The sequence below is a fragment of the Hemicordylus capensis genome, chromosome 4 (genome assembly GCF_027244095.1).
Source record: "Hemicordylus capensis ecotype Gifberg chromosome 4, rHemCap1.1.pri, whole genome shotgun sequence".
Classification (NCBI taxonomy): domain Eukaryota; kingdom Metazoa; phylum Chordata; class Lepidosauria; order Squamata; family Cordylidae; genus Hemicordylus; species Hemicordylus capensis.
Window position 1 is genome coordinate 104,875,136 of NC_069660.1, and position 27,227 is coordinate 104,902,362.

Consider the following 27,227-nt stretch of genomic DNA (forward strand, 5'->3'; position numbering starts at 1 on the left):
ATTCACATGAAACACTGTATTTACCCAGAATCTGCCATTTAATAAAGCTACACCCTTGATAAAGCTATTTGTGTGAGTATATGATTAGCCTTTATAGTGTCTTCCAGCTATGTCATCTTTGTGTGCAAGCTACAATATAGCAAGGGTTAATCTACGCTTTGTTTCCTACTGCACACCCCTACCCACGAGCACCCCCTTACTCCAGAATTTTCTAACAGAAACAAAAGGGGAAAGATGGAAGGGGGAACGAGAATGAATAACAAAAGAAAGAGACAGACAAGGAAGGAAGGAAGAAGGAAGGAGAAAAATAGAAACAGAGGGGAAGCAGAAAGTAAAGAATGGGAGAGATTCAGGATAGACTCTGATATATTTTCTGTATAAGGTTATGAAGAAGAAAAGGAAATAGTATTCATCTTTATTTTTTTTGTTTCTCTTTCTCTTTTCTTTTTCTCCTCTCTTTCTTTTTAAGGAAAACCTATTTATTATTAAGCTCCATCAGTCCAACTGCACAAAAACTTAGTTTCCACTGCGCAGGGTTTTTGTTTGTTTTTTGCACTGTACAAAATGTGTCCCACTACACATTAGAGTCAACATTGCAATACAGAAAAGGAGTTGCTCAGCCTTGATTAGGAGCTGCAGTTTGGCCTAACTTATAGGACCCAAATGTAGCATTTCTATGTAGTAAATATGCACAAGTTTTTAAAAGCCAGAATGTAGTTGCTTTTATACCATGAAAGAAGATCAACGTTAACAAGTTGTTCTAGTAACTATGAGTTATCTGCCTGCTTTCCTACAACTGGACTAAATTTGGTCCAGATCAGTTAGGCAGTTCACAAGTTAGCACACTTCTGCCTCAAACATTCATGCATCCACCATCTTGAATTGGAGTGGATACCATAATCACAAATTAGGTGTTTGAGGTGTCCCTATGTGTCCTACAACTGTACCAAATTTGTTCCAAACTGGTTCCCTCTTGCACCTAAAACATTTGTGTGCCCATCCCCTTTGAATCAGGGCAGATGACATCATTACAAACTATGCCCTTAGCCATACCTACAGTATGTGTCCCTACACCTTTAGCAAGTTGAAATAGGTTAGGCGGTTCACAAGTTAGCCCTCTTGCACTTCAAACATTCACATGTCCACCATCTTGGATCAGGATGGATGACATCATCATAAATGACACCACTGAGGTGCCCTTATGTGTCACTCACTGCAATTGTACCAAATTTGATCCAAATCAGATGTTCCACAAGTTAGCCCACTTGCACCTAACATTTGTATGTCCGCCATCTTGAATTGGGGTGGATGACATCATCACAAACTATGCCACTGAGGTGTCCCTACAACTGTACCCAATTTGGTTCATATTGGTCCAGGCATTGCCAAGTTGATAGGGACACACACAGAGAGAATGCCAGGTGATCTCATAAGCCTACTTGAAAAAATCACCAACACTAGAGAGAATACCAGTGTGAACCAGTCATTAGGCTATAAACAAGAATTTTTATGCTGTAGCCTTTTGCAGCAATCAGAAGAGAACTGAGTGAAAAAGTGTTTACTCCTTCTCCTAGATCAGTGGTGGTACATTTACTTTGTTTGTAGACATATCCAGGTTTCCTTCTCAACAGAGGATCCAAACTAACTCACAATGACAAATTAAAAGATCAATAAAAACAGCAAATAGCAGCAATAATTTTTTTAAAGAAGTTTGTGTTGATATCAGGTTATACCAAAGTTTCATCATTCATGTTTGATTCCACACATGCAGGACATCAACTAATGCTGAAATCAAGTGGTGAATATGCATGTGTGAACCAAAACACAAAGAATATCAGTAACAAGTGAGCAGCCTTTCTGTTCTTTATAGAACTCCACAGGAAAAAACCCTATAATTTCTGTTACTCAAGAATGAGAGAAAAGAGATGAAAATTTCAAACTGCAGCTTTTGAGTTTTGTAGAAATTTTGAAGAGCACAATTTATGTATCAGACATTTGAATGGCCTTTCGTTTGTCCTCTTTGTCCTTGGCCCTACCAAAATGAACCCTAAGCATGTGTTGCCCTTTCTCCTCCCTTCCCCACCCTCTGTTGTCTCCCCAACTACTGAAATTTTATATTGCAAGGCCCCTTGTGCAAAACCCCCTCACCCCTCTCTCTTAATTCAGTAGGGAGCGCATTCCAAAGCTTCAGGGCGGCAGCACAGAAGGCCCGCCCCCAAGTAGCTACCAGACGAGTATCAGCCAAAGCTACCAGACGAGCCAGTGGCAACTGCAGACAGATCTCTCCTGATAATCAAAATGGGCAGTGGGGTTCATGACAAAGAGATGTTCTCTTAAATACCCAGGGCCCAAGCCGTTTATAGGCTTTATAGGTTATAACCAACACCTTGTATTTTGCCCGGAAACTTATCAGCAGCCAGTGTAGCTCTTTCAATACAGGAGTAATATGGTATCTCTGAGATACCAACCTGGCTGCTGCATTCTGAACCAACTGTAGTTTCTGGACTACATACAAAGGTAGCCCCACATAGAGTGCATTGCAGCAATCCAGTCTGGAGGTTACCAGCATATGTACCACTGTTCTGAGGTTGTTTATCTCAAGAAATGGACACAGCTGGTGTATCAGCCAAAGCTGATAGAACGCACCTCTGGCCACCACCTCAACCTGGGACACCAGGGAAAGGTTCAGATCAAGAAGCACCCCCAGACTGCATACCTGTTTCTTAAGGGAAAGTGTGACCCCATCCAGAACAGGCAGATCAAACTCCTCTCTCGAGTTTCGGCCCCACACAATGAGTACCTCCATCTTATCTTGATTCAATCTCAGTTTATTATCCCTCATCCAGCCCATCACCGCCTCCAGACAGGCATTTAGGGAGGTTATGCCTTTCCTGATGAAGTTGACATGGAGAAATTGATTTGGGTGTCATCAGCATACTGATAGCACCCTGCACCATATCTCCTGATGATCTCTCCCAACGGTTTCATGTAGCTGTTAAACAACATCATACAAAAGTTCAGATTTTGAAGAACAACAGTCTCCAAGGGACACCATCTAGAACCTGCATGAGAGCTAGGAGTGGGACCACTGCAGAGCAGTACCTCTCACCCCCAACCCCCTCAGACGCTCCAGAAGGATACTATGGTCGATAGTATCGAAAGCCACCAAGAGGTCCAAAAGGACCAACAGAGTCACACTTCCTCTGTCCATTCCTAGTTGGAGATCATCCATCAGGCCGACGAAGGCAATCTTCACCCCATAGCCAGCCCGGAAGCCAGTATGAAATGGGTCTAGATAATCCATTTCCTCCAAGACTGTCTGGAGCTGGAAGGCCACCACCCTCTCAATTACCTTGCCCAGCCACTGAAGGTTGGAGACAGGCCTGTAGTTACTCAACTCTGAGGGATCCAAGGTAGGCTTCTTCACAAGCAGTCTAATAATTGCCTCCTTAAGACTAGGAGACATCCTACCTTCCCTCAGAGATGCATTTATAATCTCTACCAGGCCTTCTACAACAACCGCCCTGCCAGATAGTATAAGCCATGTCAGGCAAGGGTCAAGAGGACAGGTGGTGGGCTGCACCATTCGAATCAGCTTGTCCACATCCTCAGGAGTCACAAACTGGAACTGATCCAACCTGACCGCATAAGAGGAGTTGCTGGACACCTCTACATCAGACACTGAAGTAATTGTGGAGATGGAATCTAAGTCGGCCCGAATACAAGTGTTTCCCCCCACAAAGAATTCATTAAACACATCACAGCGGGTAATCGATGGTTCCAGATTCTGATTTAAGAGATGAGAGGCACTTACTAGCCCTCTCACAACCCTGAACAACTCCGCTGGACGTGAACTTGCGGGTGCAATACGGGCAGAAAAGAATGCTTCTTTGCCGCACATAGATCTTTAAATGAGCTCTATGTTGCAATCTGTCGGATTCAAGCCGAGTTTTTCTCCACCTGCGCTCCTGTCGTCTACCTCACCGCTTCAGCCCCCTTAGTTCTTCTGTATACCAAGGGGCCAATTTTGAATCAGGTCAGAGAGGATGCCTAGGAGTGATCATGTCTACTGCCTCGGTGAGTTTGCTGTTCCAGTTCTCCACCAGGGCATCAACAGAATTGCCAGCAGAGCCAACACTAAATCCCTCCAAGGCTTCTTGAAATCCTATAGGATCCAATAACTTTCTTGGGTGGACCATCCTACTAGGTCCCACACCCCTGCGAAGCTGGGGTGTGACTGTGAGTCCAACTTTAACCAGATGGTGGTCCATCCATGACAATGGGGAAATCACAGGAGTCCCCACCCATGGAACACCACCCTGATCAGAGTGAAAGACCAAACCAAGCATGTGACCTGCAATGTGTGTTGGTCCTGAGACCACTTGAGATAGGCCCATAATTGTCATGGCCTCTATGAACTCCTGAACCGCCCCAGACAAATTGATCCCGAAATGAACATTGAAGTCCCCCAGCACCACAAGCCTAGAGGACTCCAACACCAAACCCGAGACCAAGTCCGTCAGCTCAGTTAGGGACTCCGTTGAGCAGCAGGGCGATCGGTACACCAACAGAAGCCCCAGTCTATCCCTGGTCCCCAAACGTAAGTACATACATTCGATACGGTCTGACACTTCAACAGGGATCCTGAAGGAAGATATTGTTCTTAAAGACCACAGCCACTCCGCCTCCTTGCCCCCAGTCCCTCACCTGCTCCTCAACAGAGGGAGAAGCTGGGACCACACTGGGCCCCCAGCTTCTCCCAGCCAGGTCTCTGTAATACATACCAGGTTGGTATGGATTTTAGGCTAGGGATGTGCAAACTAGTTCGGGGGTTTTAAGGTTCAGGGTCAAACCAATACACCCCCACCCCCCACCCCAGTTCTGTCTGGACCAGGATAGAAACACACACAGCCCGCCAGTTCGCAAATTTTATTTTTTAAATTTTTTTAAAAAAATTATTTACCTCTAGCCCCTTTGGGGGGCTTCCTAAAGGCCATGGAGGGAGGGGTCCACGAAGGTTCCCCTCCCCCTGCTGGCCTCAGTAATCACCACCACAGCCTGTTTTACTGTACTTTCTGGCTCATTTGGCCCTCCATAAGTAGGTGTGGTGGCCATTTTGGCTGCCATCATGCATGCGCAAATGGCATGGCCCAGGGCCTCACAGAGGCCATTTGCGCATGCGCAGCCGCAGGCAAAATGGCAACCGCACCTACTTATGGAGGGCTAAATGAGCCAGAAAGTACAGTAAAATGCACCGCAGTGGTGATTACCAAGGCCGGTGGGGGGGGGAACCGGCATGGACCCCCCATGGCCTTTAGGAAGCTCCCCAAAGGGGCTACATGTAAATATAATTATATATATATATATATATAGAGAGAGAGAGAGAGAGAGAGAGAGAGAGAGAGAGAGAGATTCGTGAATATATTCAAAGGGGGGCCGGACCAAAGTGGTCCGGTCAGGTTTGAGTGCTGTTCACACTCGAACCGAACCGGGCCAGCCAGTTCCGTGCACACCCCTATTTTAGGCAGGGCCTCAGAGCAAGCTCAAGTAAAAACATCCCTTAAAATTCAAAACAACCACTGGTCCAGTAATACAACTGTGTATTTATTGAACTTGGGCATTGGGGGCCAATGAATGATGCCTGAGACATAATAATATCCCTGATCTCTACCCTCAGAGATGACCTGCTAGTCATTGCACTCCAGGGTCCTCAGACAAAGGGCAATATACAAATGTTTATAAATAAATATAAGCTTACTTGTCATATTGTTAAACATACAGATTTGTGCAAGCTAAGATTATTATTATAGGATATGTCAGCTGTGCTCTCTAGGTTTTTATAGATTTGCATTGGCATCCTATTAACCTAATTATTTAGATATTTTAGGAAAAAATTATGTTAAACCATGTACACACGTGAGTGTGTGTGCACGTGTGCGCGTGCAGAATGTTTTGACCATCAAACGTTTTAACTCAAAATGGGCTGTTTCGAGTGTTTCAAGCTCAAAACAGACTCCCCACCACCCAAAAAGGGCCTGTTTTAAGCTCGGAGCAGAACAACCCCGGTTTTGATCAAAACCTTTTGACATTTTGAACGCCATTTTTAGGCCTGTTTTTCCCTTGCCGATTGGTTTTATGGCACTGGTTTCCGATTGGCTTGTGATCTCCTTGCTTCTTGGTTAGCTTGCTACATAAGTCAGGTGTTGTCATGGGCAACTGTGCCCCCATTGAGAGGGAGGAGTGAAGGGAATTTCAAAAGGAGGGAATTTCAAATTCAAAATGTATTCAAAGGGACTGAGAGGAAGAGAGAGCCCTTATACTGTGCCTCTCTTGAAGAAAAGGATACATCAGGATAGGAGGAAGGATGGTTTGATTTTGTGGTTTTCTTTTCTCAGTACTGCGTATAATATGCTGTGCTATTGCTGCTATAACTATCTGGTTTTGCTAGATCTCAGACTGACAAAGGCAAAACTTGGGTGCCTTCCTTCCTTGAGTTGTGGTTTGTTCGGTTTATGAGATATGGGTGTGTACGAACTGGCAGATGGCCAGTTCAGCGGTGGTGGGGTACTTTTAAGGAGCAGGGAGGGTGCTCTTACCCCCCTCACTGCCATGTGCCCCCTGTAGGTGCTATGCTGAAAATCACTGACGCAGGGTGGCAGCATACCCTCTTGCCACCCCGGTCAGCATCAGACCTTTAAGGAACACCCTTCCTGCTCCTTAAAGATAACCGGTTTGAAGGTCTGGAAAAGGGTCTCCGAACTGGTTCGTGCACATCCCTAGTGGACAGTCACAGCTGTGTGTGTGTGTGTGTGTGTGTGTGTGTGTGATTATTATTTATTTATTTATTTATTTATTTATTTATTTAAAATATTTATATTCCACTTCTCCAGTACACTACTGCTTGGAGTAGCTCAAAACATTAACAAAATTGATACAATGTAAAATAAAAGGTTAATAAAGTTGAACAAAGTTAAAAGACCAGGCTAATACTACATTTTTAAAAGTTTCAAATTAAAAGTTATTAATAAAAAGCTTAAAACTGGGTACTATAGAAACTAAAGACCTACCAAATATAAGCAGCAGATAAAACGTTTAAAAGCCTCTTTAGAAAATATGTGTGTTTAATTTTTTTAAAATTTAAAAAACAAACACTATGGGGAGGGAGCATGGCAAAGCTCTTCAGGGAGGCCGTTTCAAAGCTGAGGGGCCATAACTGAAAAGGCCCCATCTCTAGTAGGGATGTGCGAAACGTTTCGGATACAAAACGTTTTGTACCCAAAACAGCCTGTTTCGGGTGTTTTGTAGACAAAACAAAACACCCATTTTCCAGATCCAAAAGTTTTGTATACAAAACAAAATGTCCCTCTTTCGGCTACAAAACGTTTTGTTGTTTCGGACCTCTATTTTGTGGTGATCTCTGAGTCAGTCTCCATTTTGTGTTTGACATCTGTTTGAATTTCCCACCCTTCCAGCCTTCTGATCTGTGACCTAAATCATGGGCTGACCTGCTGACAATTCCCTCCTTGTTCCCCATTGGCTCTTTTGCTTCTTCCTACTCTTTACTGACCCCACATTGGTTAGGGGAAGGGTTGCTAACCCATGGGGTGCTGGGTTCTGCTATTTCTGTGGTGTTCTGAGTGTAGATTCTCTGGTAGCATATGAGAGTGGATTCTTGTTTTTCACTGAATATCTCATATGCTACCAGAGAATCTACAATGAACACCTCAGAAACAACAAAACCCAGTATCCCACAGGCTTGTAGGTATGGGGTGGTTGGGACCCTATGTGCACTACACAACCCCTCGCTCTAGGTAACCCCAGTGCCCCCCAAGTGGAATTATGGGGCTGCTGAAACCTCCATTATTCCCTATGGGAGAAATCTTAAAGACACGTAAACTTCAACAAATCACAAAAGATCAGCCCTTTGCCCAATTCCTTTGAAATGATTCTGGAAGTTTCCCTGTCCCCATTGGGCACTACCACCCACCACACTCTGCTCTGGGCCATCCCTTTCCCCTTGATTTGAAGCGATACATTTGCTGGAATCCCCATTATTCCCTATGGGAAAATTCTTAAAGATGTGTAAACTTAAAAAAAAAAATCACAAAAAAGTCAGCCCTTTGCCTAATTCCTTTGAAATTTGGGTGGTAGCTTCCACCCATTGGACACTACCACCACCACCACCCACTCTTTTTGCCCTGGGACCCTTTTTAAAAATCCAAATCGATTCGGATTCGGATTCAGAAAATTTGGCTACAAAACAAAACAGGGCTGATTCGGATTCAGAAAATTTGGGTACAAAACAAAACGGGGATGTTTCAATTCGGATACAAATCGAAACAAGAAAATTCCAAAATGCATACCCCTAATCTCTAGTCTCCGCCAACTGGATGTCTGTTAGTGGCACGGCCATGAGCAGGGCCTGAGATGCTGAGCAGAGGGCCCTGGCAGGTTCATATAGGTGGATGTGGTCTGATAGGTGCCTCGGTCCCAAGCCATGTAGAGCTTTATAGTTCAAGCTCTATAGCACATTTAATCTAGCCCAGAAGCAGACTGGTAACCAATGAAGCTGCCACATGTGTTTCATACTCATGAAGCAACTTGCACCCACAAGCATCCTTGCAGCAGCGTTCTGGACCAGCTGAAGTTTCCAAAGTGTCTTCAAGGGCAGCCCCACATAGGGCACACTGTGGTAATCTAATCTGGATGTTACCAAAGCATGATTGACTGAGTTCAGATCCATCTTCTCCAAGTAGGTTCACAGCTGGCGTACCAGCTGTAGCTGGTAAAAGGCACTTCTGCACACCACCACCAGCTGTGCCTCCAAGGACAGCATTGGGTCCAGAAACAGCCCCCAAGCTGCGGACTTTGTCTTTCAGAGGGAATGTGACCCTGTATAAGACCAGTTTTACCTCACTACTCAGATGATTAGTTTTACAAATACAGAGCACTTTCATCTTATCTGGATTAAGTTTCAGCTTGTTTGCCACCTTCCAATCCAGAACAACCTCCAAACTCTGATTCAGAGTATCCACTGCCTACCTGGTGTCTACTGACTTAAAAGATAGGTAGAGCTGGGTGTCATCAGCATATTGATGTCCTCGCAGCCCAGGAGCAGAGCCACTATTGTGTGAACGGGTTCAAAGAACCCGGGCCACCAATTGAAAGGGCTGCTGAAGCCCACAGTGGGGCATGACTTGGGCTCCATAAGAGCCCTGAGCAAACTCCCACCCACCCATGCCCTGAGCGAGCTCTCCCCTGTCCTTTAGAGGCAGCGTTTGCTGCCTGGCAGCCTTTTATTTCCCTTTCTCTCCCTCCAGTGAGGGAGAGAAAGGGAAATAGATGTTGTCAGGCAGCAAGCACTGCCTGAAATGACAGGGAGATCTTGCTTGGGCTCTCCGGAGATCGAGGCCATGTCCCCTTTGTGTCACGTGCAAAGTGACCCTGCTTAGCTAAGGGAACAAGTCATGTTTGCTACCACAAGACTAGCTCTGCAGTGCTAGGAAGTAGTGTGTCATAATTGTGTGTGAAAAAGCAACTTGTGCCAATGATGTTACTTTTACACCATGCAGGCACTGTGGCTGGCAGTGGATTCTGGGTCAGTGATTTTGGGGGGCAATTTTTGGACTGTGTTTGCAGTGTTTTCAAAGCAGGGTTGCAAAATGCATTGCAAATTGCAATGCAAAACTTGTGTGCATGCACTCTGTGATTAGAGCTTGTTCCAGCCATAGGGAACAATGGGGAAACTCAAAACACCCCATTCCCCATGGGTAGGTCCTAAAGACACCAAAGTGGATTGTGTGGTAGGGCAAGATGGGTGCTACCTACCACCCAACAAAATAAACGTTTAAGTGGGCAATTTTCAACAAATTTTTAACCTTTCCCCAAAACTGCCATAGGATCCCATGAGGGTTTGGGGGGAAAGTGAAAATCGGCTGCTTGCCCATTTCTTTTGTGGATTGGGTAGTAGGTAGCACCCATCATCCCCTACCTCCCAACCCCCTGGTGTCCCTAGGAGTGCCCATTGGGAACAATGGGGTGTTTCAACTTTCCCACTGTTCCCTATGGCCAAAACAATGAAACAATGTTTGGAGTTGTTTCATTGAAATAGCTGGCTCGGGCTCTGTTTTGACTAAATATTTTGGCCATTTTGTGTTTCATCTCGAGCTCAAAATAGAATGCAGAATTCATTTCATGCACATCCCTAGTCTGCATTCATTAAAAGGTAAATAGCTACATAACTAATAATATCAGCAAAAGCATAATAATATCAGCAAAAACATTGTATCTATTAAATACAGTGCATGCCTGTTATGCTACCATAAGACTATCTCTCTTTCCTAAAAAGACCCCAAAAAAACTAAGCTCTAGCCCTTGTACATAGGAAGCTGCCATATACCGAGTCAGACCATTGGTCTGTCTAGCTCAGTGTTGTCTGCATGGACTGGTAGCAGCTCCTCCAGGTTTGCAGGTGGGTGTCTCTCTCAGCCCTGTCTTGGAGATGCCAGGGGGGAGCTTGGAACCTGGATGCTCTTCTTGGGGTGGCTCCATCCCCTGGGGGCAGTGTCTTGTGGTGCTCACATGTAGTCTGACATTTGAGTGCAGCCAGGGTGGACCCTGCTTAGTTGGGGGGACAGGTCATGCTTGCTACCACAAGACCAGCTCTCGTCTCCAAGCTTCCGTGGCTGGGCAAGGTATGAGAGGGTGGTGGCCTCCCAGATCCGGGCAGTCTTGGAGGAAATTGATTATCTAGACCCATTTCAGTCTGGCTTTCAGGCAGGCTATGGGATGGAGACTGCCTTGGTCAGCCTGATGGATGATGTTCAATTAGGAATTGACAGAGGGAGTGTGACTCTATTGGTCCTTTTGGATCTCTCAGCAGCTTTTGATACTATCGACCATAGTATCCTTCTGCAGCATCTGAGAGTTTTGAGAGTGTGAGGCACTGGTTTGCAGTGCTTTTGCTCCCACATCTCAGGCAGGTTCCAGATGGTGTCTCATGGAGACTGTTTTTCTTCAAAATCTAAACTTTTGTATGGTGTCCTCCAGGGCTCCATATTGTCTCCAGAGTTGTTTAATATCTACATGAAACCACTGGGAGAGATCATCAGGAGACATGGTATAGGGTGCTATCAGTATGCTGATGACACCCAAATCTATTTCTCCATATCAACATCTGGAGAAGGCATAACCTCCCAAAATGCCTGCCTTGAAGCAGTGATGGACTGTGATGGGCTGGATGAGGGATAACAAACTGAAACTGAATCCAGAAAAAACTGAATCCAGAGTTACTTCTTGTGCCAGGTCGGAACTCCAGAGATGATTTTGATCTACCTGTTCTGGATGGGGTCACACTTCCCCAGAAGTAACAGGTAGATCGTCTGGGGTGCTTCTGGATCCAAACTTTCCCCTGGTGTCTCAGGTTGCTGCAGTGGCCAGAGGTGCTTTCTATCAGCTTTGGCTGATACGCCAGCTGCGTCTGTTTCTTGAGATAAGTGACCTCAGAATGGTGGTTCTTATGCTGGTAACTTCCAAACTGGATAACTGCAGTGCGCTCTATGTGAATCTGCCTTTGTACATAGTCCAGAAACTGCAGTTGTTACAGAATGCGGCAGCCAGGTTGGTCTCTGGATCATCTCAGAGAGAACATATTACTCCAAAATTGAAACAGCTACACTGGCTGCTGATAAGTGTCTGGGCAAAATACAAGGTGTTGGTTATAACCTATAAAGCCCTAAATACCTTAGATCCTGGGTAGCTTCTTCGCCATGAACCCCAGTGCCCATTGAGATCATCCGGAGAGGTTTGTCTGCAGTTGCCACTGGCTTGGCTAGTGGCTTCTCAGGGATGGGCCTTCTCTGTTGCTGCCCTGAGGCTTTGGAATGCACTCCCTGTTGAAATAAGAGCCTCTTTATCTCTGACAACTTTTGAAAAGGCAGTTAAGACACATCTGTCCACCCAGGCTTTTAATTAGATACAGTTTTAATAGTTTTTTAACATCGTTTTAAATTATTAGAATTTAAAAACCTTTTCATTTATTTTGTTTGTATTGTTTAGTTGTAAACCACCCAGAGACGTAAGTTTTGGGCAATATACAAATATGTCAAATAAATTAAAAATATATAAGTTTTGGAGTGAAACAGATTTCTGGATCATCCTCTTTCCTATATACTTGTTTTTGCCTTGAACAGAACAGTACCATTCTGCCAGAGAACCATGTAATGTTGTCTGTGGCTAAATTTTGCTGTCAGAGGTTTCAGTATTAAAAGATTGTATGCCTTTTTTGCAGATACCCTAAAAATATGGATTTTGTGACCAACATGTGAACATTACATCCCCTTAACCAACAGCTCCTTACAAGGCATACATTCAAATGCTAGCATGCATCATATAAGCACAGCCTTCTAGGATTTCACCCAGGCAGCAGTATAAAGGGAAACAAGAAGGCACAGTCACTGAAACACTGTGGAATAGGGACAAGCAGGTTGAAGATATAAGAATGAAAATCTGAGACAGAGGAAGAGATGCAGGCTAAAAAAGGAGTGCTGTATATGCCATTTATTTATTCATACATACATACATACATACTTCTAATAGGCTTTTATGGACTTGGTAATCACAATCTTCTTAACAAATGTTTGTTAGGGCTTGGTGTTGTTATGATTGCCCCTTTGGCCACAAAATCAGAAATTTAGAAATCCTTGTATTGGTGAACATACATATACCTATGAACATTTTCACATTTTCATTAGATTTTAAAGGCATTTTAATGACTTATTCTGATATTCTTGTTGCCTCTCATTCTTTTGTAGATTCATACAAGGCAACTTGGTCATTTTTTGAGAGAGATTTATGCTGCTTTAAGCAAAATTTGTAAAGAGAGGACAGTAACAGAGTAGGCAGTGCTTATTGCTATTATAATTGTAATAACTCTTTTTACTCCCTCTGAAAATCCAGTTCAGAATTTCCCTGTGACCTTGACATTAACTAAAGGGGGATTTTAATTTGGTTAAAAGAAGCAGGATTTCTATTTTTCCAATTTAAAACAAAAAAAAAAAACCCACTTAACTTGTATTTCTGTAGTTTCTGTTTGTTTCCCCATCAGATACTTCTTATCAAACACCCAATTTAATAAATATTAGCTTTAGGGCGGTGGAGGTTGGTGGGTGGGTTAGTGGGAATCCCTGTGCTCATGCACATAGAGTCTATGGAAAGTTTAGAAAGTCTGCAGACTTTTTTCCCCAGTTGCTTCCTTTCTTTTTCTTTTGTCTGAAATGGATTTTTAAGTGGAAAAGGACAGAAACGATTTGATTGCCTAACCTTGCTTGATGACACATGAAAAATCTTATAAAAATATAATCCCTTGGTTGGTAAAGAAGAAATGTGGAGATGATTAATGCTTAAGAGGAGAGAAAAACCCCTTTCCTTATGCGGAACTGCTCCCTGAGTGCACATGCATGCAAATAAGCCTGTCAGAGAGCGTCCCTCCTCCTACACCCGTTTCTAGAGGAAGTTTGTTGATGTATTACTGACACAGCTTCTTCAAAGCCAGCAAGAACAAAAAGGAGAGAGAGAAAAGCTGCAAAACCACAAGAGCCATTCAAAGGCGAGACGTGCACTGATTTGTTCTACTGAAGAGTGGAACAGGAGCCTGCAGAACGCATGATGAAAGAGCACTGTGGCACCTTCAGCAGTGTTGGTCCGAGCTGTGTCAGTGATTCCACCATGGAAAGCCTGCAGTCACTCAAGCCTAACTACATGTCCATGTGTTTGTTTGCAGAAGAATCTTATCAAAAATTAGCAATGGAAACTTTGGAGGAATTGGACTGGTGTTTAGACCAACTTGAAACTATTCAGACCTACAGATCTGTTAGTGAGATGGCATCTAACAAGGTAAGAGATGAAGTGTTTTTTAAAAAAGCGTATCAAAATAGTAAAGCTTTTTTTTTTTAAAAAAAGAAGAAAACAGATGGTGTGGACAATTTAAAAGTTTTATGTATGCAGCTGTGTCTACCACCGGATATACTACTGGCTAGCTGAAAATGAAGTTAAAGAAATTGGCGTACTCTTCAAACTCTGCTCACCCCATCCCTTTTCAGGTTGGATCTCTGTAAAACCTGTGAATTTTAAATGATGTTAGCTTTGACTAATATATTTTTGCAAAAGCTAGTGCAAATGAGTGATATCAAACTTTCTATCAAGTAAAGCACACCTGCACTAAGAGATCACCTTTACTTTTAGTAATGTTTATTTATTTATATATTCAATTTCCGATTTCGATGTTGTGATGATATTACTTTTTGGAAACAGAATGGTATATGATCAGTAAATCTGGGGGAAATATTAGTGTGTGTGTGTGTGTGTGTGTGTGTACACACACACACTATGAACAGTTCCCAGGTTATGTATTAGCTATTGTCCATTCCTTGGATATACAGCAATAGCAGCCCTCAGAAAGTGAAGTCCAGTGACAAACATGAAATAAATTAAATACAGCTACCCTAATGGGACTGCCTGCCTGTAGAAAAATTTTCAGAAATTATCCTGTTGAAAACATTATCTTGCTTGAATATATTTTCTATTATGCTGATAATTGCAAACTTCATATATAATGCAGTGTATTTCTTTAATTTTGGTTTCTGTACTGTAGCCCATAAAAGAAAAGACTTTGATTTTTGTGTGCTTTATTTATTTATCTATCTTATTTATATACTGGCTGATACATACATCTCAATGTGCATCAGATGCACGTGTTATGAAGTGACATAAAAAGTCACTTCAATGGGCAAATTTTTTTTTTTAAAGGCGGTAAATAAGTGCATTTAAAGATTGGGTGGTAGATCTGAGTATCCCATGAGCATCATGATATCAGTTGCATTACATAGAACCAAGGAGTGAACAGCCAATTTTCCTCAAAAGAAAGCTCTCATTACCCCTTGCCCCTGAAGTGTTACGAATGAGCTCCCTTCCTACAGCTGAAAGGCTATGGCTCAGATTGTATCCACATGAAAGTCACTCCTTAATTGGCTAGTGGCCTGCATATTGATTGACTTGACAAAAAGCACACCCTCCTCCTGGGACTTCAGGCACCACCTCCGCTGTGATTCCACACACTGCCCAATGGAACATGTGGCTCACGTCTCTCTGAGGAGCCAAATGAGTTCTCTCACAGTGTGAATGCAGAGACCTCCTGCTCTGCTCTTTTGTGAATTGAACTACATGATCCCAGACATGATCCCAGAGTCAAAGTATATGAGTTTCTCCAGGTTCAGTTATTTGTATATAAGCATGGTATTACCTGATGAGGGAACTTATAAAGCCTTAAATTTGCTGCTGCTTTCATCTACAGAGGTATCAGTTTTCACATGTTCTTTTCAACCTTTTTTTACTAGCCCTTCTGATATCCATTTTCATCTCCTCAGAATAATTCTAGCACTGTCTCTCCTTTATTACGTTTAAAATAGCAACTTTTGAAGTGTTGACTCATACATCTCAGGGTGGTCCAGAGGACAGCATTTACACACCCAGCTTAGCCACAGATGAACCTTGTAGCCTTGGTCAGGTCACCATCTTGCACCATCTTTAAAAAAAAAAAAAAAATCATCCTCACTACCATTTTCTGTCAAATATACAAAAATACACAACATACATATACATCACAGATCTTGAATAAAACAAGATGTTTTACATCTGTAAATTAGGAATTAATAACCAGCAATGGAAAACTAGTTTCAGGAAGTCATCATTGTATAAAGATTGTACAGTATTTTGTACATTAAAAGTGTTATATAAATAATCAGCAAGATAATGAGCCAGTGTGGTGTAGTGGTTAGAGTGCTGGACTAGGACCGGGGAGACCCGAGTTCAAATCCCCATTCAGCCATGAAACTAGCTGGGTAACTCTGGGCCAGTCACTTCTCTCTCAGCCTAACCTCCTTCACAGGGTTGTTGTGAAAGAGAAACTCAAATATGTAGTACACTGCTCTGGGCTCCTTGGAGGAAGAGCAGGATATAAATGTAATGATGATGATGATGATGAAAATATGGTGCTAACTCTGAATATTGCATAGTTCCAATGTCATTTAGGCTGGAGTGGGTATTAGATAGTCCAGGAGCTACTGGTAGCTCCCAGGCTTATCTGAAGTAGATCTTTGGGTTTTTGGGCTTCCCTCCATTCCAGCCAATACTGCACACCTGATTGGCTGGCTTAGCTGAGGCATTGCCACACCATTTTTAATCTCTCTCCCCTTTGGTGCTCAGGGTTTTCTTCTATTTCTCCCTGTTTTCTTCCCCACTAAATAGACTATCTTGTCCCCTTCCTGTCATGAAGCACATTCTCAAGGAATTTAATTCCTTATTCAGTAGATGTAAATTTTTGTACAAAACCTTTGTACATTTTGATCCTAGCTCCACCTTCCCAGCTTTCCATTCTGCTCCACCTCCCCAAGCTGCTATTTCATGCTAGTAGTTACCTAGACTCCAGGCAAGGTCAAGAAAAGATCTTGCAAACCTGAGGTCTGCTCATCCCTGACTTAGGCTTCTAGCTCTCTTCTTAATATACAAAGCAAATCTACCACCTAATGGTGCAGCAAGGAAGCAACCTGCCTAGAGAGCAGGAGGCTGTTGGTTCAAATCCCCGCTGGTGTGTTTCCCAGAACATGTGAAACTCCTATATTGGGCAGCAGCGATATAGGAAGATGTTGAAAGGCATCATCTCATACTGTGTGGGAGAAGGCAATGGTAAACCACTCCTGTATTCTACCAAGAAAACCACAGGGCTCTGTGGTCCCCAGGAGTCAACATCAACTCAACAGCACAATCTTTCTTTCTTTTTCCAATTAAAGGTTTAATAAGGCTAGCTAGAAAGTATTGATGTTGACTAACAAGAAACAAACTAAATTCCTAGTAAATTAGGGATTCATGCAAGAGACTGTCCCTTATTCTGATATTTTATCTCATATTTTGTCCTGTTCATTTTAACTATTATTTGTCATTTGTTTCTGTTGTAGTAACAAAGATGTAAAGGGTATTCTAATAGATACATGTTGTACGGTTTGGTGAATCATACTGCTTGACAGACACCTATGGCTGAAAATAAGGGGTTTCAGGCTAAGGCTCTTAAGAAACTATTTGAGATGTCCATTTTCTCACATCTGTGAGTTATCTGAATAATCTGCCTTCCTTCCGTCAAAGGCTTGTGCACAGATATTTGGTAACAGCAAAATAGTCTAATGTTTTGAAAACAGGATGCTTCAAACTCTCTATTAGTAAAGAAGAGCGGAAAGAGAAACAGTAGAGAAAGGAAGAAAGCAAATCGCCCCAGCATGCTCCCAAGTGCAAGAGCTGTATAAACAGTGACCTATCTTCCTGACCTCTGCTATTGCTAAGTTCCTGGCTCCATGCCACTGAAGCCAAACTACGTCATTTGAGAATGATAGTGGGCATGGCACAGCTGTTGTAAGTGTGACTCGAATTTCCTGTCTCCTTCCTGACAGACGTAGTTTTAAAAGTACAGCATTGCAAAAACAGTAGACAAAGAGAGGTTTTCGGTGTCTTTATCAGAACTCTTGCTAAAAGACATTTCCCGATCATTTGATGATGAGCAAGAGAGCTGAAAGTATTCTGCTGTAAAATATTTCTAGTACATCAGATAGATATGTTTCTCAAATAAAGGAATTACTTGGGAATATGAGGAACTTAAGCCCTGGCATTAAGCCATGGATGGGTCTGAAACTCAAATAGAGAAGCTTCAGAGGTCAGGGGTTCCCTCAGGGAATAAACAGCAAAAAAAAAAAAAAAATCAATGTATTGACATAGTATAATTTGGCATATATCCACTTCAAGAAAATAGTACAAAAATTTGGTTCATCACATGCAATTAAAGTACTCTAAATTAGCATATCTGCTGCTGTCGTCAGGACTCATTATGCATTTCTTACACGGTCCTCTGTTGTATTGCTGACTATGTTTCTGATCCCTGTTTTGTGTTGGTGTTAACTATTTGCATTTTAGAATCCTACTCCCAAACAACCTTAGAGGCGAGTGATTATTTGGGAGCACCTTATACAGAAGTAGTATTTCTTTCCATTTTGCAAGCTTCATAAGTCTAACATAGCCATTCAGTAGATGACAACTGCATCTTTCCTAGAAGTAGAATCACCGGCTTCTGTTACCCTACCACCTAATATAGCAAGAGGATTCTCAGAGGAAGAGATGCTCAGCACACCTTCATATTATAAAAAAGGCAGGGTTAACACTACAGATTTCAGCAATGGGGAAGAGATAGAGATTGGGAAAGGCAATATTAAATTACATAAACCAGTATATTTGCATTAGTTAGGATCATGTTTTTTAACCTCAGAATGGCTTATCTGTCTGTTTCATTAACTTGGGTAATACAGTTATTCTTTCTTTGAGCAAATTGATTCACACCCTTTTGGCATACATATCTAATCCTTAGGTCTATATAATGATTTATAACAATAATTACTCAGAGTGTAGAACAGAGATGTAGCTATAATTCAGCAGATGGGTTCAAAGAAACCAGGCCCACTGCTCCTAAGGGCCCCCCAGGTCCACCCCTCATTATATTCTTTATTATCTCCCTCTCTCCAATAAGCCACCAGGGGAAAAGGCCCCCCTCTCAGCTAGCTATGCTCCTGGTGTAGAACCAGTGTTCCTGAGGTGGTGTGGTCTGAAACTCTGTGGAGGCAACAGCAGAGAGGCCCTGATAAAGGGTTGGGGGGCAGTAAAACTATTTGTTTTTCTTGCATTATTAAAACAAAGGGCCAGAAAAATTTCCCATTTTTCTGTGGCCTAATGTAAAACTGAGGATAGGAATCCTAATTCACAATTGTAATCATGTAAATTTAGAACAAGCAAAATATATATCAGATCTAACATTAATAGCTCACTAAACCAGAGCAGCAAGTCTTCAGGTTTCCTGGACAGCTAATTTGCACACCTTCTTAAAGTCCTTAGCAAGGCCAGCATCAGGTCAGCTAGTTTAGCAACTGGCTAAGGGTCCAGGACCACAAAAAGACATGGCCAATCCCTGAGGCCAAGAGATGATCCAACCTGCTGCCACTACCACAAAAGAAAGCCTTTCCCCATCTCCTTATGGGGACTTACCTTCGTGATGGGAGCTTGGAGCGCTCTTTGTTAGCAGCACTGGCAGTTGCCATCTCTCTCCCCCTCTCAATCAATCAATCAATCAAAGTTTATTATGGTCTATGACCAGCATAACAAGGGGCTCTCCCCCCCTCTCTTTTTAAATCTATAATGCAGTGCTCCTGCCCCCACTGCTGCATCCAGTGACTGTAGATTAAAATATGATGGCGGCAGTGCAGCTGCCCTCCATTGCTGCTGAAATGGCCTGCAAAAGCATTTTCTGAGAACCCCCACAAATCTGTGACCCATAATAACCCTACTTAGCCTTTTCATAGGTAATGATATTGTATATAGTGTTTCAATCTCATTGCTGGAAAATTTACATGGCTTCCCTCTTCAATGTGACTTCATTTCTTTATGCATTGAATGTGTTGCATGACTGAAGTAAAGTGAGCCTTAAACTTCACAGTGCACAGCAGGATAGGATTTTCAGAGACATCTAAATGACCTAATGGGATGCACCCTACATCACGTAGGCACTTGCTTAAATGTTCCATCATTGCTCCTCTTCTCTTTTGTAAGCAATTCAACACACTAGACTATTGTCTTTGGTATCTGTAAACTGAAATCTATTGGTGTATACAAAACTTTCACTTCACTATTTCAAAAGGGACACACAGTCACATAAGGCACACAGGGCTAAGGCTCCGTTTTAAAAGGCTAAATAAACTAAACATGAGGACACTAATGTAAACTCTGGAGGTGACTCCTGGATGTCTGCCAGCTGTGTATGTGCCTCATTGCATCACGTCCACATTGGGAAGGGATGGGGTTTTATTGTGAATCTGCTGCCAGCTTTGAATCTTGCTCACTTGGTACGTGATGTTTCCCTTAATGTGCGCCAAACTGTTCTTTCTTTCTAGTTTACTGTAACTTCCTTTGTTTACTATACATTACAAAATAGCCATATGTCTCTCAAAGACTGACTGGATTAGCTGTTGGGCAATCAACTTGAAAGCCTAATACTTCCATTCCATTTGTTTTTCAAAGTTGAGTTTAATGGTTCTGAATCATGGAATTCCGCCCAAATTTATGACCACCTGTTTGGTATTCCCCTCTCATGATGGATGCAGATGTTTGACCAACCTTGATGCAGAGACTTGCATCTAAGCCATTGAGGGGAAAGTTATGACAGGAAGGAATGTCTGATCTAATCTATCATTAGAGCTGCTCCAAAAGCTGACAGCTTTTTAAAAGTCTTTAAAAACACATTTCTTCACCCAGGCTTTTAATTAATGTTGTTTTAATGTTTTTAATGGTTTTAATGCTGTTTTAAAATATTATTTTAAAATTTTAAAATTGTTGTAATGTGTGTGTCCCCCCCACTTTTTTGTCTTAATGAATGTTTTACTTTGTTTTTATTCTGTTGTAAACTGCCCAGAGACATAAGTTTTGGGCGGTATAGAAATGTTTTAATAATTAATTAATTAATAATTATCAATAGGTTTGTAAAGAGCATATTACCCTTATGATAAATGTGAGGTAAACATACCACAGATAAATTTAGGGACTACAAGGATTAAACAACTAGCCGCCCAGAGACATAAGTTTGGGCAGGGTATAAATTTAATAAATAAATAAATAAATAAATAAAGAAAGAAAGAAAGAAAGAAAGAAAGAATGAGCTATTTGAACTATTGTTATTAAACTCAATGTGAGAATCTATTAGATATTTTATACTCAGGCAGGAAAGTTCTATGCAATAACATCTTTACTTTGTTTACAGTAAAAAAAAAATTTCTAGTACAGGGGGAAAATAAGCAATGTGTTTTCTACAGAAAGAAGTGAATATTGCAAGCATAAGGTTTAAAGCATAATATTAAAGCATAAGGGCCCACTTAGGATGTACAGTCACACTAAGAAGTGATGAGGTTGCTTCTGCTGTTATGAATCATTCATCTATCTATATATATAATTCTCCTGGGTGTGCCTTGGAATGTGCGTCCCAGCGCCCAGCTGATTGGCTGGGCAGCGGACGGGCCTGATTGGCTGAGGCACACCCAGGAGGATTGGTCGCCGTGGCAGCGGCAGGCCTGGCCGCAGAGGCCAGAGGCAGTGGCGGACCCAGCCCAGCTGTAGAGGCAAGGCCCAGGGGGGTGGAGGGGGGCAGAAGTGGCGGTGGGGAGGAGAGGTGGCTGGGCCTGGAAGTGGAGATTGGGACAGAAGGTGGGGGGAAAGAGGTAACAACTGACCCCAAAGAGCGCACAGATGCTCTGTGTGGGGTCGGCTAGTATAGCACTAAACCAAGTGCTTAATAAACTATAAATCCCATAAAGAATTAAGATTTTTATTTATTGCAAGACCATGTGATTATGTGTGCCTTCTACCACCACCCCTTAAGCCATCCCCTCACATGCAAATTTCCTCTACCCTCTCTATCTATTTTTGGCATTAGGTATGACTGTCACCCGCCCAAGTTAAAATAGGATCAAAACAGGGTTGCGAACCAGTGGGAAAATGACAGGCCTGGCAGGTTTTCAAGTTTCTAGTACCCCTGTCATTGGACAAGGGAGGCAAAAACCAGTATCCCCACCTCCTATTCCATTTTTTCAGACATGTAAATGTTGTTTTTAAGCACCTGGGTTGTGCTATCCTCATAGCCCAGGTGCAAGAGCTAGCTTGGCTGCAGTAGCACCTCGCTTGCATTCCACTTGCTCCAGCAGTAGTAAAGGGGACCGCACGGCCCCTGTTTGGGAGTTAAGTGGCCGCTGTGTTCGTGGCACGACCAGGAACGGCTCTTCCCTGCCTTTAAGGTTTGGCTCCGCCCCTGGATGTTTGGTTTGGCTCCGCCCCTGGATGTACTAGACTTTCACATATTCATACTCTTCTATATCATCAGAATTTTCAGTGCAATGTAACTTAAGAACAGGATTTCTGAATGGCAGACAGAAAAGGCAAATTATGTGTCCTGGAAAGAGAACATTTGTTTAAATAAGTGAACTATATGAGGATCTGTCAGCAATATTTTAATAAGAAGCTTATTGTGGAAGGGATAATACAGGTTTTTTTAAAAGTATTATTGACCATTCTTCCTTAGAAATTGTGGAAGTTATTGCACTATCATGGAACACTTTTGACTCCAGGCGGCAAAATGATGCTGTTAGTTGGAGATATTCAGGAAATATACCCTTTTGGATATATTTTGTGATCCAGGTTTCTGAAATAAAACCTTTGTGATATGTGTGTATGCCTTCACTCACCCTTTCTGACAATGCTAATATCTTCTTTAGAAATCTGTACTACTTATGGTCCTTTGTTTAACTTTGAGTATGGTGCCAAATAAAGACTTTAGTGGGATTAGCCAGAATCTAATTTCCCAAACATGCCGCCAGAAAACACCAACTCCCAACACGTGTCATCTTCTTTTGCGTTTCCTCCTCACGTGGATTTTCTATACCAGCCTTTGAAACAGGACATGCATTCAAAGGCAGCTGCCTCATTAGAAAGGACTATGTTCCCACTGGGTGTGTTGTTTTGGTAACTGTAAAGCAAACTATGTCCTCAGAGGGAGGGAGGTATTGCTCTGACAGACTGCTCAGTGCCTTCACAATGCGAAACAAGCTAAAAGGCTTTCCCTTCCGTTCAATAATAGAACTTATTTGGACACATTGTGGGCAGTATCTAGATCAAAGAGGGAAGAATAAAGTTTACAAAGAGAGAAAGGGGTGTAAAATCAAAGCAGTACAGTATAAATTTTGTTCAGTTCCGCTGTTGGAACTACGTGCCAGTATTGAAACACATTATCCCTCCCTCTCACTCACCTACTTCCTTTTCTGCCCTCTTGCACCCTAATGCTAATAACATGACATAAAGTTTCCTCAGCTCACCATTTGGCACAACCAGAGCAAGGAAATGAGTACCTCCACATATGTGTAATGAAGAGCTCTCTCTTATTTATTGCAAATACCGTATAACACAAAAAAATGATCTAAAATATTTTATCATTCAGCCCAGTCAAATTCCTTGACAATATTTGGGAGGGGGAAAGGCAAGTGTTTTTTATTATATGGTTATTATGAGATAGGTACAAGGCATCCCCTCACTCTGGATTAATTTGAATCATGCATTGAGGGAAGAATCCCATTATGCTACATCTACAGTGCTAGCCTATCATGGTCTCCATATTTGGCCACAGTAGTTATTTTATAGAATCATAAGGCTGGAAGAGATGGGCAAAGATCATCCAGTTCAGCCATTGCCCTGGGACAGACACCTAGTATGGATTAACCAGCACAGTCCTGACTAAACATACATGAACTGGTTTCTTCTTATTCAGTAAAGAGAAACAGAGGTAATTATGTGGTATGTGAACTCAGGACAACTCTACGAGCTGAGTTCATACAGTTTATGTGACAGTCACTGAGAAATGAGTTTGCTTAGGATTAGCAGTTTCCTGAACATTATTTCTTCTAAGTGCCATAGAGAGATGTGTGAATCAAAAACCTCTGTAACAAATAATATTTGTTTATTACCTGACTTGATTACTCATGACATTTTTGAAGTTGCTTCCTTGCATTCAGTTCAGATTAACTCCTTTTAGCTTTACTTTTAATTTTTGAATTTGATATCACATTCATTAATGTCAAAAGCACTTCATGTTCAGAGGGCAATTAAAGTACATTATAGAACAGAAGGCTCTGCCCAGATAAAGTTAAAGCACCATGAGGACCCATTGCTTTCAGTGGGAGTGATTTGAAAATATTTTAATTTTCACTGAAACCAACAGGACTTGATTAAAGTGCTTAAGTTTGGTTGTATCAATTACAAAAGTTAGTGAAGTAAAAGGCATCACATTTCTTGCTTTATCTCACAACCATTTGCACTAACACATTACTAGTGTGCAGAAGGCATCAAGCATCCTTTCTAAGGTTTACAGAGGCCTTTAGTGAATGGGGGAACCAATATAAAGTGGTAAGCAGAGAGAGAGACTGAATGAAGTTTTTCATTTTAGATTACAGATAGGGAAGGTCACAAGTACAAGAAATGGATTCATTTCATACACAGGTGCTTGGATCCAAACAATCTGGAAAAGTACTGTGGTTTGCATAGGGAGGGGGACGGTATTGAGTCTTCCCCTGTCTGCAACCCCCTTGTCCTCTGCAATTGGCTCCAGCAGTTTGGGGACAGACTTTCCAGAGCTGTTTTTCAGCAAATATTGGCCATTGCAGAAGTGGGGACAAAGGAACACAAGGGGGAGCGAGTGTGTACTCCACTCATGCAGTGAGGTCTTTGGATATTCATGCAAGGATATCTAAGAAAGAGCCATATCAGCATTGTACTGTATATAGCAATATAATGCTGAGTCTTTCAAATGCTAAGCAATTTTATAATAAAGTGCTCATTCTTTTGATGGGTTTTGGCTGTATTTGTCATAAAAATCCACATATCTGCATTAAGTATGACCGTGTTACTGAAACAGTGAGCAGGAGTGAAGAGATCCAGCTGTTCTTTATACTCATTAGAGCTGGCTATTATGGGACTAAGTGATTAGTTCAATAAAGTAGATTTTGTTCTTGAAATTATAAGATAGCATGGATGGACTTCATGACGTAGAGTCTCAGACACTTTAAACATGACTACTTCATTTAAAAGAAGATGTTTGTTTATTGGTTACTTCCTTTTTATTTTGTATTAGTTCAAGAGTAAATCTGTCTCTGCATGCCCTTATTCCAAGTTATAGGAACTGCATGTTCCATTGCTAGCTTTGTATAGGGACTCTGCAAAACAGTGCTAGTTCTTCCCGCTTTCTCTCTTCCATGTGTATATTTGCACTTTAATTCTCTGGTTAAGTAAAAATATCATTTCAAAATGTTGAATTATATTTGCAACATTTATCTATATAGGTAGAATGAAATAGTTGAAACTAAGTTATTTTTAAAAAAACAAATAAGTTCTGTGTGCTTGTAGAATGCATGTCGAATTGAAGCAGATTGTGAGCCTTTTATATTTAGGAAATGGTTATTTTGTCTCCAAAAAGCTTGTTGCAGCATGAAGTATGTAGTTCAGTTCTTCAGTAAAATGTGAAACCAAGCATGTACATTCAGAACAATAGGTCATCACGGCTAGAATCCTTCAGGAGCTCCTCTTTGTGTTTTCCTCCTTGGAGGAAATCGAAGTTGTATAAGATCACAGTTTTGCTTTTTGTCTGTGTAGAAGACAATCTACCTTTCTGGTGGATTGTGTTACATATTTCAGTAAATACCTATTCATACAGGCATGGGCATGTAGAACTATCTTATTTAAATATGGATGCTTCGTAGGAATCTGTTTACTTTTTGATACCTGCAACCAAAAACATTCATAATATTGAATTCTTAGGCATACTCCTGCAACACTGTATGCACTTAGACTAACTTGTATAAAAGAGAGAGAGAGAGAGACTTCAGCATAAGGTTATCGCCCCTTTTTTCCTTTATTAAACTCCTTTTGAATGGATTCACATTTTGCTTCAACTCCATAGGGCAGGGATCATTTGACTATAAGTTGCATAAGCACCACTGACGCTATTGTCCAGAGGGGAATAATTATCTGTGGATTCTGCAGAGCAAACTTGATTGCTGGAAAATAAGAAAAGATGTGTGCAACTGTCAAGTCTTGGCTTAACATTTCTGACGCAAATGCTGCCTACACAAGGTGTATTCTCATTTTTGAAATGCAATGCAAATTACTAAATAGGGCTCAGTAAACTACTGTTGAAATGTACTGTTCTGAATTAAATTTGCATAGTGTAAATAGGAATGGTTTTTTTTTTCTGGGGGGAAAATCTGCAATCAATTATAGTTTAGGACATAGACCCTATACAGTGTTATAAATGTGGGTTTTACTGAGTATAAATCAAATTATATTTACGGTTTAGACAGTACAATTCAGTGTGGACAAAAATACCACAGTTTGGACATCTGGACAGAATTTAATGAGACTTACTTCCAAGTAACTGTGCATAAGATTTCAGCTTTAGATTCATGTAGATGAAGTACAAGTAATTAGCTTGTGAGTACACAAAAGGAAGAGTGTAAACACTATGTCCTATTCCTAGCAGTGGCCATTTTCCCCTTTCTACGAATATGTAAGAATTTGTGCTTCCAGCTTTTGTGGCCTAGAATTTTACTCTACTGTTTTGAATTCAGTTGCATTCCCCCCTTACATGAAGCTTCATTGAACACATGAGGCTCAATGAATGCAGACCATACCAGCCTCCGAAAGAAAGGGTGGGGGACTTTGGTGATCAAAACAGGCAACCATTGCTTGAGACAAGCTAGCCACATACTACCTCCTTGCAGTGTTTGTACTTTCCAGTCCCCTAACACATGAGTTCCCCAGCTTCTAGCAGTTATCAGCTGAAGTATCTTGACTATCTTCCTGGCAGTCTTGTTTCTCTTGTTCTGGAAGTCCTTCTTTCCACTAAAAACACTAAGGCAAAGAAGATGATGGCAGAGAATTTATCAGAAGACAGGGAGCTGGTGGAGGTTGGAGTCATATTAGGTGGTGGGCCATTATATATTAGCACAATAAGAAAATATTGACCCTTCATCTGGGGCAGTATGTGAACCTTGCACTTCATTTAAGAGGCTAACCTCTGGCCCAACATTTTTGTCTCTGTCAGGTTTGCCAAACGTGATGGATGGGAAAGGGAGACAAAAGTATATATAAGCTGCATGGAATCTTTTCTGTTTAAGAGATCCAACATGCATTTGGTTCTTTTCAATTTATCTTTGCTCTTTGATTGAAGGGAAAGATATGGCGAGCCTATTTCTATAAATGCGATATGTCAATATTAACAAAATTGCAAGGATGAATAAAAATGACATTTAAAATGCATCTGGTGACAATGTAAAGCTAAAGAAGTAGTTCCAAAAACATGAAAAAAATTAGTCACATTGTTTTTAAAACAACAATAAAAGCAGGGGAGAATGCATACTTACTTAGCAATGCTTACAAAAGTGATTCTGTGTCTGAAAGAGTTAATTCGCTCATAATTGCTTTTACAGTAGTTTGGAAACATACATAACAGGAAAACATCACAGTTGGGATCTATTTTTCACAACTTCATATTCATT

General features: G+C 41.6%; 1 protein-coding gene across 14 annotated transcripts in view; it reads left to right on the top strand.

Moving 5' to 3' along the window:
* Positions 1-27,227, top strand: part of PDE4B (phosphodiesterase 4B) — a 442,933-nt gene that overhangs the window by 392,909 nt on the left and 22,797 nt on the right. For all 14 annotated transcript variants that reach the window (XM_053250556.1, XM_053250551.1, XM_053250550.1 and 11 more), the window contains one exon: positions 13,781-13,893. In XM_053250556.1, the coding sequence (XP_053106531.1) occupies positions 13,781-13,893 (113 nt within the window). The remainder of the gene's footprint in view (positions 1-13,780; positions 13,894-27,227) is intronic.